General features: G+C 34.3%; 2 protein-coding genes across 2 annotated transcripts; both read right to left on the bottom strand.

Annotated features, from left to right (window-relative positions):
- Positions 1 to 4,184: 4,184 nt before the first annotated feature.
- LOC121745600 (myb-related protein 2-like) lies at positions 4,185 to 7,433 on the bottom strand. The gene is made up of 6 exons (XM_042139602.1): positions 7,196 to 7,433; positions 6,829 to 6,905; positions 6,648 to 6,711; positions 6,180 to 6,261; positions 5,388 to 5,439; positions 4,185 to 4,427 (listed from the first exon to the last, which is right to left on the bottom strand). Exons 1-6 carry the CDS (start codon positions 7,431 to 7,433, stop codon positions 4,185 to 4,187), a joined length of 756 nt encoding a protein of 251 aa, XP_041995536.1.
- Positions 7,434 to 11,183: 3,750 nt separating this feature from the next.
- On the bottom strand, positions 11,184 to 11,672 carry LOC121745513 (uncharacterized mitochondrial protein AtMg00810-like). The gene has a single exon (XM_042139493.1). It carries the CDS (start codon positions 11,670 to 11,672, stop codon positions 11,184 to 11,186), a length of 489 nt encoding a protein of 162 aa, XP_041995427.1.
- Between the last annotated feature and the right edge of the window lie 630 nt (positions 11,673 to 12,302).

Genomic DNA, 12,302 nt, shown 5'->3' with positions numbered 1-12,302 from the left:
ATCTCATAAATCCTGTGTGAACTTCTGAATCTCGTAGTTTCTTAGGATTATTGTCCCCACAGAGCAGGTGGCAATAATATTGGAATCCACATTCCAGTTCATACTATTTATATTTGAGAAGTCCTCCCTTACGAACTCGCTATTTCTTAGGATTATTGTCCCCACAGAGCAGGTGGCGATAATATTAGAAAAAAGCTTCATAAATTGCAGACCAATCGATGGAGACCATATACAAACGTTGAGTTCGTAATTACAGCTTAGATATTTTGTGTTATGGTTTTTATTCAATTATCCTTAGCCTTGAGGCGGATTAAGACTTGATTAAATTCTGTTGGTATTTAATATGCTGGATAATTAAATCTTTTGTTCATAATTGGAGTCTTCCTTTAGGAAAATAATGTTCTAGTATTTAATTCTTATTCATGTCTACTATAAGCTATATCTAAAATAATTAAGTTATTTAATTCTTAATAATACATGAAAAATTAAATTCGAATTATTTCCATGTTCAAGATTAGGAAGATTAGATTTATTATTTAATGTATTCTTACATATGTATCCTAATTAGGATTCTAGATATATAAATATTAGGAAACTATTAAATTATTCTCATATATATCATCTAGGAATAAAATAATATTATTTATTTCCATAGATATAGATAATAATAAAAATATTCCTAAAATTTAGGTAAATCTTCCAAAAAGATTTTATTTCCATTAAATATTAATATTTCAATGATATCTTTTAATTAAAAATTAAATAATCATTAAAATAATCTTTCATCGATATCCCATCGCCCGAGGTTCGCACGAACGATGATTGACGAAGATCCGACGAGTTCGTCGTCGGATCATGACGCGCACGACGTCTCGGCCAGCAGCGCACGTCGCGCGCCAGCGTCTCGGCCGACTGGTTCGTCAGGCTTCGCGAGCGTCTCGGCCAGGAGTTCACGTGGTGGCGCAACTCCTCTCGGCCAACTGCGATGGCTTGTCTCGACCCATCCGAGACTCCCTGCTCCCACTGCTCCGGCAGACGTCGCGCTACGTGGTGCGCACGCCTCGGCCAGAAGCTTGGAGCTTCGTCTCGGTCCTTCCGCCTAGGGTTTGGGCTATCGGCGTCTCGGTGTCTCGGCGAGTTCTCGGTTGAACCGCCGCACCGCGCCAGCCACCGTGTCGACCTTGGTGTGGGCGCCGCCTAGGGATAGGTCTCGGTTGGTGGCGCGCACGAGCCCACGCTCGTCTGCGCGTCCCCCCGTGACCCTCGATCCCTCGGCTCCCACTGATTCGACCACCCTGCATCGATCGCGCGTGGTGCGATCCGTCTCGGCGCGAGCGCCGACGGATCGCACGTCTTGTACAATCGAAAAATTTAAGTTTTTTGATTCGATTGTTCTTAAGTTCAACATGCATAAAATTAAACAAAAACCAACAAGAACATGCTTCGAAATCAAATAACACATGCATACATGAATTTCGCGAAATTTAAATCCAAATAATCAGAGCCAAAGACTGGCTCTGATACCAATTGAAGGGGTTGGCAGCGGAGGCGTGCATAAAAACCGATCACATGAATTTGATCTATTTAGCTGATTATTTAGACAAATTCTATTCGCGTAATTTTCTCACGTATCATGCTCATATCTTGAAATATAATCATGCTTTAGATCAAACAATCCCTAAAACATGCATACTACGGAGTTAGCCAATTTACCTCGTTGATTCACTTAAGAATCGAAGATGGCTTGCGTCTTCTCCACGTGAAGATCTTCAGAACTCGACCTCAGATCTTCTGACTGGTGTCCCGGACTGTAGACTGATATTTGTGTGGGCAAATCTCACCAGTGTACTAGGACTTAAATAACGAAGACAGAAATCTGCTCACGGAAGGAGAAGAATTTCGATCCTCTCTCAAATCTGAGGTGGACGAAATTTTGTTATGAAAAAAGTGTGTTTTCTGTCTCCTTTATTCTCCTATTTATATTAAGTCACATATTGGGCCCAGTCAGGGATCTAAGGAAGAATTTGGACATGGCCTCACCCAATTAGCTTTTTACTAATTAAATTAAACCCACAATTTAATACAAGCTCATATTGGAATATTACAAGCAGCCACTACAGAAGTAATATTGCACTGCCTTTCCAAATCCGAAATTACAAGTATTTCGGGTTTCCTTTTATTTGTTTAATTCATTTCCCGCGCTTAAGATAGAAACATCCATTGATTAATGTCTGCTATGGACTTAATTAATTAACATATTTTAATTTCCAAGAGTGGACTTAGCAATAAACTCTTATTTATTATTCATAGAGTAATCAAACTCCAACTAGCTAGGTTCCGAATAATAAAACCTTGTTTCGAGCTCCTCTTGTGGATGTTATCAAACGAGACTCTCCTCGCGCACGATTCAATATAATAGCAATCCTAGCACCGCCAGATAATGATCACCACTACCCAATATACCTGGATCGTTGGGTGACGAAAAAACCCGCACCTTTGGTAAGTCAAAGTAGTAGATACTCAATATCGTATGCTCAATGCTAACGTACATTGATTAAGAAGTTAATTATCAAGAACTCGTCTTTCAGTAGATAGCATAAAGACTTGTCTTGCTGTTAGATCCATTCAGTGATATACCACACCAACGTCATCATATTTCAATAAGGCTTAGAAATAATCGGACTGACATTGCAACCATTCACGATAGGTAGTCTAGGCCTATCTAAGTTGTGAAATTCTTATTTTTCTTTGTTCAGGACTGACCGCGTACCTTAAATTGAGCGCAGCACACAACCGGTCTACTAAAACAAAGACTTAGACTCTGTTATGTTCACTTATACATTTAAATATGTAATAAACAACATTATGACAAAAATAATCTATTGCGTTTATTGGAAAATAATAATTAGAGTTTTACAATGTTCAATCACTCGAAAGGTGATTTCTAGTATACAAACCCTAACGGTTACAAATCTATATCATATTCTTGTGTCAGTTATAACCTCAATTTACAATTTGCAACTCCAATACCCACAAATAAATAAATAAGATTAATTACCGATAGATGTTAAATGATGTGGAAGATCCCTTAGTTCTTTGGTACTTTGGTGGCAAGAGGTATGATCAATTGGTAACTTTCTTAAGTTATTAACTCAGCTAACTCATCAATGCATTGTATTAAAAATGTTAAAACAATGATATTAATATGTTAACACATAATTTTGTTGACATTTTAATATATTGTGTTGACATTGTGTGTTGATATTTTAATTTCATCGTTTTGACATTTTCAATACACTGAGTTGATAAGTTAGCAGAGTTAGCAACTTCCCGCGGTGGCAATATATCATTTTTTTCGTGTCTAAAGTGTCCAACAAATAATATTCGTTCATATTTCCAATTATGTATGAAATAATAATGCTACACAATCAAACTCATTTTTACAATTTTCAATTTAATTATAACATTTATGTGGTTTACAATATTTCTGAAATGAGGAAAATTAAAGGAGGTGTTTTCGGAAAAGTAAACGTACACTAGCTGTGAATCACCTTAAACTAGGGGTGGCAAAATGGGTAGCGTGGGTTATTCCCATCTCGTCTCGATCCGCTACCCGCTAGGTATTGGGTAGCGAGTAAGGCTTAAACTATAGTTTTGTAATTATTACTTTTCCTCATATGTTTTTCATTTTCTCTTATTTGAATGGTAACCTATTCATATTATGCACTTTACTGTAAGTAATATTTTTTATATAGAAATTAACAATCATATTATAAATGGAGAATGAGAAAAAATTATTTTATTACCCGCTTATATTAATAATAATAATAATAATAATAATAATAATAATAATAAACATCATATTCTTTTGCAAACAAGATTTAAGAAATTGATTTGTTAAAGGTTAAAGTGGAGAAAGTAAAATAAGAGAGAGTAAAGTAAAAGAGAGAATGGATTTTTTACTAAAAGGGAAATGACTCAACTAGTTTGGGATAACAAAAAATGAATACGACTCAACTACATTGGGACGGAGTGAGTATATAAGAGCATAATTAAACAAATATATGCACAAAAAAAACTATGAATTACAAGAACGCTTTATAAAAACCTTGACAATATAATGCTTTGTTATTTTGAGTTTAATCCCATAAGTTCATGACCACAATAAAAGTAGGATTAAATCATTAAGGATGATGATACTGTGGGGCGGAGAGGTGGAGGTTGGGCGTATTGTCTGAGTCCATGGAAATATTCTGGCTTCTCGCAGGGAGATATTCTGGCCATTCGCATGTCGGGAACAACGACAACAGAGTAGGTTTTGCTGCCTCCGGCGATTTAGAACCACCAGCTGTAGATGCTGCTTCTTTTATATTTTGGCCAGAAATTTTCTCTGGCGTTTCAAACTTCTCAGCCGCAGCCTGAGGGTTCTTGACGGTCAACCATGCAAGTAGTTAGATATATGATGGCCATCACGGTATTTTGATTTACTTACGTGACATTCTGAATATCAACAGAATCTCACGTAAGTAACATTAAAATCTGAATATTGATTTGTTATAATTTTGCACTCAATCAAGATTTTGGTATTGACATTGTTTGTTGACTTACTTACATGACATTCTGAACATCAACAGAAACAATGCAATATTGTAGGCAGCAAACTATCGTCATATTATTTTTATATATTAATTAATATCAAATGTTTAGTATTATCTCCGTCTACAAAAAATAGACAAGTTTTACCATATTGGGCCCGTCCATCAAAATTAGACTAATTCTAAAAATGGAAAGTTCTAAACCAATACTAACCTCACACAACATTCTTAATGTGGATCCCACATCCACTAACACTACTTCCACCACATTTTCTCTCCCTCTCTCTTACCTTATTAATTACTCCCTCCTTCCACCAATTAGAAGTGTCATTTCTTGGCGGCGTGAATTTTAAGAAATGTTAAAAAAAGTGGGTGAAAAAAAGTTAGTAGAATAGGGTCCCACTTGTATGTATTAGTTTTAAATGAAATGTTAGTGGAATGAGTTAGTGGAAGATGAGACCCTATTACCATTTATGGTAAAAGTGAACCGGGACTCCTATTCTCGGACAGACTAAAATGCAAAAGCGAGACTCTTATTCGAGGACGGAGGGAGTATGTATTAAAACCTGTGCCATTTATAACTTTGTCTATTTTTTTGGACGGATGTAGTATAATTCGTCGCGTTTCTACGTATACCTCTCTATAAAAATCAAACGCTTTATTGGTTGCAAAATCAAACAAAGAAATAATTTGACATTTTCTAAACCAATTTTAAATTTTTTATAAAATTTAAAACATATAAGAAAGTACCTCTCTATAAAATAAAATAATTAAATCAAATTCTACATATACCTCAACTAGTAGATGGAGATTGCCATACGCCTCAGCTCCAGCTATATTGCTTCTGCATTCAGGAAACAGGGGTTTGATAGTTTATTGTTCATGAAACAGGAGTAACATTATAGACTAAATCATAAACTTGTAGTTGGAAAATATCTTTCAGTCTATTTCTTAAAAGTATTCTAAAAATGAGGGAATGAGAATAAGATCACACAGTATCAGTATTAAACGATAAAATCTTTGCTACCTACACTGTGATTTTCGAATACACTGTTCTATCTCCATGCGTAATATTTTATCTTTCCTAAATTTGGGGTTTGATAGTTTATTGTTCATGCAATAATCAAAATTTGAATAAGGGAATCCGATTACAAGATTTAAAGTTCAAATTCATCGTAGGGGTATGTAAAGAGCGTTGCGCATGAATACGAAATATCTCTTTATTTTAAAGTCTTGTGCCGATTTGTGTTCCATTTTAAATTTATTTTGGGAATTTACATGTATATTTCGGAAAATCTTTCTATGAGATCTTCCAAAATCGTGAATCTTCAATATATTCCTAGCAGATACTAACAACGTTGGATTCACCTGTATGATTCGATTAGTGGTGATAAGTAATTATTCAATAAGTAGGTATTTTTTTATGCCATGTAATTAAATGCTTAAAATGAAATTCAGTTACAAATCTAAATCATATTATTGCGTCATTGTGTCAGTTGTAGCTTCAATTCTCCATTTGCAACTCCAATACACATAAATAAATAAATAAATAAATAAATAAATAAATACTGTAAGATATATTACCCATTAATGTTAAATTCACTTGGGGCAGAAGATTCCTCGGCTCTCTGGTTCACTGGCGGCAATATATCATCTCCTTTTCGGTCTAAAATGGCCCACAAACAAATGTCGTTCAAATTCCCAATAATGTATAAGAAATAATAAAAATACTATCCAATACAACTCAATTTTACAATTTACAAATCATCTTCAATGGAAAATGAGAATATTTTAATGTGCACATCTAATCCGCATTTACTTTTTCATATATTATAATATGACTGGGAATCTTTTGTCAGTTATGCTATAAGTAATATTTCCTATTTTATATCGACTCTAAAAATCATAATATAAAATATAAGTAATATTTATTTTATATCGATTCTATAAGTCATAATATAAAATAGGAAATGAGAAAAGTTAGTTTTATTACACGCCATTACTTCCTTTTAATAACAAATAATAATATTAAAAGTTTAAAGAAGAACTTACAATAGTTGAGCGGTATGAAATCCTTTTTCCTCATCTCTGATCCAGTCTTCCCAAGCCTGAATTTCTTTTGCAATTTAAAAAATAAAAATCATGAAATAATTCAAACTAATGGTACTCAATAATTTTTTGAAGCGCGCACCAAAATACAGTGAAAATAAAATAAAAAGAACATATATAAAACCTGCAAATGACTCTTGATATGAAAGAGAGTTATTCCTTCTATTCCCATCAATTTTGAAATTGATTTAGGCGTTGCCTCTGCAACCATACAATTAACCAAAAACCAAATTATGCAAAACAAAAAAAAATAGTGTTTCAAATTAAATCAACATTATTCTAATAAGTTTTAAAAGTAAGCTAGTCATAATAGCGAGCGTGACAACCATAGGTATCGCCATCGAATTTTTGGTCTTCAGTGTGACGATTTATGCAAAAACATATTTCATCGCATTTAAAAATAGGAAATTTTTTTTACCTTCAACTTTAGAATATACCGTGCTTATCAAAACAAATAAAATTTCGTGAAAAAGGTAAAAAAGTAAAATTACTATATCGGCCACCGAGTTCGGCGACGGCCTCAATGAACTTTTCGTGCATCTCCGGGGTCCACCGTAGGCGCTGCTTCGGAGACAACAGCCGGAAGTCCGAATCAGTTTTAAGATTATTTTGCGGCGGCGCCAGTTCAAGGGGGTGATGCTCATTCTCATCTTCAGATACACTATCCTCGGCACCAAAAGGGGTTGCTGCCCACCCGGAAGAGCCACTGGGATCTCTTGTTGTTTCCATTAGGGAGAGAGAGAAAGAGAGAGAGTGAGTGAGTGAGTGAGCGAGCGAGCGAGTAAGTGAAGAAGTGAGTGCACCGTGCATATATATATGCGATGCGAGTGTAAATGCCTTTGGTGGGAGTGATGCATGCGAGTATATAACAAGGCTTTGCATCTTAGATTTTGGGATGATATCGATTTTAATGAGTAATTGGTAAAATATGAGAGAATAAGAAAAAATAGTTGAAATAATGTACTTGACTTTGGGGCATAGAAATGATAAAGCAACAAAAGATGAATTTTTTTCATAAATGGTTATAAACTATTTCTATAGGACAGATGAGAGAAAGAAATTGAGCTTATTTATATGGGACGGATAGAATATCATTTATGGATCTTTTCCTCATAAATTATCTCTTTTGTGGGACCTACCCATGCCTCATTTTCAACTTATATTTACTTCGGTGTCAACGTAGAATTTATGATTCTTGTGTGTAGGATATGCTTTAACATATCATATAATTTGTGGTTGACTATCAAGAAGATCATAATGCAAGTCATTGTTGATTCTTGGTGAATAAAAAAATGGTTAACCATTTAAACATAAAAATCATGTCTAGGATTTATTTTAATTCATGAAACAATTGCGTTCTTAGTACATTATTATTTGAATCATCATGAAAGAAATTAATCATATAATTATCTTTATAGATTCTTTTACAAATTTTTTAATTTATTATTCATATTACCCCTTCTTTATAAAAGAATACTATTATTTAATAACATTATATATAATTATATGTGTGAAATAAGTCAAGTAAGATACTCTTCTCTCTCTATTTTCCGTTTTTAGAGTAATACCATTGAAGGAAAAAAAATATGAATGTATATTATTCTCTTTATTAAATGCAGTTGGTGAAGATGCTACAACAAAAAATTATAGTTTTATTATTTTAACCTCGTTGACATCTTTTAAATTCGATGAGCAACACGGTTAAATAATTGCGAACATAAAATAGTAGGAAAGAATGTTTTCTACATTATTTTATTTCTTATTTTACTTTTTCTTCACTTTAACTACTCTCTATCCTAAGATTAGCGAGTCACTTTTCATTTTGGGATGTCCCACCATAAGTGAGTAATTTTCTTTTTAGCAAAAAATTTTCTCTCTTACTTTATTCTTCACCTACTTTATTCTCTCTTCGCTCATCTACTTTTCTCTCTCTCATATTTTACTCTCTTCACTTTAACTTTTTAAATATCAACTCCTTAAATCTCGTGCCCAAAAGAAGTGTTTCGCTTATCTTGGGACGAAGAGAGTATTTATTATTATTTTTCTAAAACGAGTGCACATAATGAAACGTCTCTATTAATATGGAACGGATGAGTACTAATTAGAAATTTATTTGGGGCACTTCTTTATGCTTGTACCCCTTTCCTTTGCTCTTATTTGGATCCGCTGGTGATCAAATTCATTGTATATTGTTATTTCAATCATGACAAAGGAAAATGATCATATATTTATCTAAATAGATTATTTTGTAATTTTTTTTAATTTGGGAATCATCTTACCCATGCTTTATAAAAAAAATATACTAATATTTAATAACACTATATATAATTATATATGTGATACTTGTCTGATTTGACGATGCAGACTATCAAGTAAGGATACTCTTTTTTTTATCTTTATTTCCCGTTTTTAGAGGAATGCCATAATAGGGATAATAATATGAATGTGTATTATTCTCTTTATTAAATGCAGTTGGTGAAGATGCTACAACTAAAAACTCTTGTTTTAAACTTTTAATCCGGTTGTCATGTTTTAAATTCGATGCATCAGTGGGGGCATCCGAGTGTATCAGGGGGAGACGCTCATTCTCGGCCCCAAATTCGACATCTTCGGCACCAGTGGGGGCATCAGCCCACAAGGAGTGGGGGAGTGAATATTTGACCTCGGTGGCGTAAATAGTAATTTTATTTTCGAATTTTATTTGTTTTGGTAGAAGCGGTACATTCTAAAGTTGAAGATAAAAAATTACTCTCCATGTTCTTCATAGTTGAGTCATTTTTCTATTTCGGAAAGTTCCCTCAAAGTTGAGTCATTTTCATATATAGTAACTTTTTTCTCTTTCTTACTTTACTCTCTCTTACTTCATTCTTTCTACTTTATTACTTTTTACTTTATTCTCTTTACTTTTTTCTCTTTTTTACTTTTTTTTTCTATGTATTTAACACACTCAACATTCTTTTCTTACTTTTTGCCTCAACTATGAGAGATTGGAGGGAGTAGCTTTTTTTTTTCAGTGTGATGAAATTGGCTTTGCATAAATGTTCGCACAGAATCATACTTATAAATATATTGCATGTTTGAATCTGTATCCTATTTTTCCCAAAATAAATTAGTGATAAAAAGATAAAAAACAAACAAACGATAAGCTAGTAGTATAAAAACACATCATATAAATCTTCCATAAGAGAACAACAAAAGGCTTTATTAATTTGAGATTAATCCATCAATTTCATAAACATAATTTATACGTGGGGTGTTGTCTAAGGTGGCGCCTTGGTCGGAGAAGCATTCGAAGATGTTGTCGGACTGATGAGAGTTGTCTAAGGAGATATTCCGACCACTCGCATGTTGGAAATTGCTGCAGCAAAGTAGGTTTCGCAACTTCCGCAGTTTAGAACCACCTTTAGATGCTTCTGTATTTGTTACTTGGCCTGATGAAATTTTCACCGACTCTTCAAACTACATTGCCGCAACCTGAGGATTCTTGACTGTCAACCATGCAAGTAGTCAGATGCACAATTAGCATTCGCGGAATTCTGATTTTGCATACTAACTTTAAAATTTGATAATTAATTATCAAAATATTGTCTTGTTTTAATTTTGCAGCCAATCAAGATTTTGGCAATACGAACATCAACCAAAATGATGTCATATTGTAGGCACTGAATCATGTCGTATTGTATTAAATTAAATAATTTTATGTATAAAAATTGGATATATATTAAGAAAGAAAAAAAGAGATTAAAGGGAGTAAAACAAATAAAATTATTTAATTTAGTATAATACGGTGCCGTTTCGCTATTTTTTGCATGTTTTGTGCGAATATTTACTCAAAAGAATATTTCATAGCATTGAAAAATAGGAATTTTTTGTCTCCAACATTGGAATATATAGCGCTTACCAAAACAAACAAAATCACGTAGAGAAAAGTTGCATGTTTAAATCACCGTGCATTAATTGTGCATGTTTAAATCTGTACCTCTAATATCACCGCAGAATCAGCTGGAAACTAATTTAGACTTCTTTCAGTTGTATCTGAGGCAGCAACTACGCTGGACGACAAAGTTGCACGAAAAGTTTGGTAAGGCCGTCGTAATACTTGGTGGTGAAAATAGTAATTTTACTTTTTCCCTTTTTCTCCACGAAATTTTATTTATTTTGGTAGGCGTTGTATGATTGATGCACTATTTTTTAGCACTACAATTACTTGCAAGTATAATGTAGAAACGTGAAGGATGAGATAATTTGTGATATATTCATTCACAATGATTTATACATCTTATATAGGCTAAGGAATATCAATTCAAGGAAACATAGAATAAGGTAAAAGATATCAATTATCTTCCTAATATCTCGTGATTGATTTCGAGCGATCTTTTCCTTGATTTCTTCCAATCTCCTTCGATTGTGCAAAATCTTCTTCCAACACTCCCCCTCGAGTTAAGTGACGGGATTCCCGAAGCTTAACTTGCCCAATACTTATTGAATATTTTTCGCCGATACCGCCTTGGTAAAAATGTCGGCCAATTGGTCTTCAGACTTCACATATGGGATCTCCACTATCTTCTCTTCAAGGTGTCTGTGCATAAATTGGCTAAGTATCCCCACAACATAGACAATATTTGGTCTGGTGTGGCAAAGATATATGAGTTTCCCAACCAATCTCTGGTATCTTATTCGATCAATGGTTGCTGGCCCTTTTACAACTTGAGGACCATGATTCTGAACAATTGGAGTGTTTGTCAGTTTGCAGTCTAACATGCCTGTCTCTGTCAAAAGATCAAGGATGTACTTCATTTGGCAAATGAAGATTCCTTTGCTTGATCTCAACAGTTCAATTCCTAAAAAATATTTGAGGTCTCCAAGATTTTTCATTTCAAATTCAGCTGCCAGAGGCTCCTTAAGTTTCTCTATTTCTTCCTTGTCATCTCCCGTGATTATCATATCATCCACGTAAGTTTCAAGCATGTGATCTTCTTGCCAACTCTCTTGACGAAGAGGGTGTGATCTGAGTTACTCTACCGATATCCATATTTCTTCATCACATCAGTGAATCTTCCAAACCACACCCTAGGAGACTGTTTAAGTCCATAGAGGATCTTTCTCAGTCTGTATACTTTCTCTTGTCCAAATTCCTCAGTGAATCCCGATGGTGCTGCCATATATATAGGATCCTCTAGTTCCCCATGACGGTGGAGTGGCCAATCTTTATTGGCGGAAATATAGAGTAGCACACAGACGGTGTTCATCTTGGCAACTAGAGATAAGGTTTCAGAATAATCAATCCCTAAGTTTGTGTGTATCAATTTGCTACGAGTCGAGCCTTGTGCCTCTCAATGCTTTCGTCTAGTCTCTGTTTAATTGTGAAGACCCAACAACATCCCACTATGTGCTTCCCTTCAGGCAGTGGGCTAATCTCCCACGTGTCGTTTTGTTTCTAGACCTTCATCTCGACTAGCATGCGACCCTCCAATGTTTTAGTTTTATGGCTTCTTCAAAAGTTCGAGGAATCTCCTCCTCGTACATGTTGTATCGAATGCTTTCGCCATTTTTGAGATGTTTGCTTTGGCAAAATTCGCCACAGAGTATCTTCTTTGT

This window comes from Salvia splendens, chromosome 1 (genome assembly GCF_004379255.2).
Source record: "Salvia splendens isolate huo1 chromosome 1, SspV2, whole genome shotgun sequence".
Taxonomy (NCBI): Eukaryota; Viridiplantae; Streptophyta; class Magnoliopsida; order Lamiales; family Lamiaceae; genus Salvia; species Salvia splendens.
The sequence above is the reverse complement of the archived record's forward strand: the minus strand, read 5'-3'. Positions and strand labels throughout refer to the sequence as shown.

Coding starts and splice junctions, on each gene's coding strand:
- LOC121745600 (XM_042139602.1), bottom strand. CDS start 7,433: ATGGAAACAACAAGAGATCCCAGTGGCTCTTCCGGGTGGGCAGCAACC. Junction 5,440..6,179: donor AGTGAATTTAACATTAATGG/GTAATATATCTT, acceptor TCCTGAATGCAG/AAGCAATATAGCTGGAGCTG. Junction 4,428..5,387: donor ATCTCCATCTACTAGTTGAG/GTATATGTAGAA, acceptor TTGACCGTCAAG/AACCCTCAGGCTGCGGCTGA.
- LOC121745513 (XM_042139493.1), bottom strand. CDS start 11,672: ATGCTTGAAACTTACGTGGATGATATGATAATCACGGGAGATGACAAG.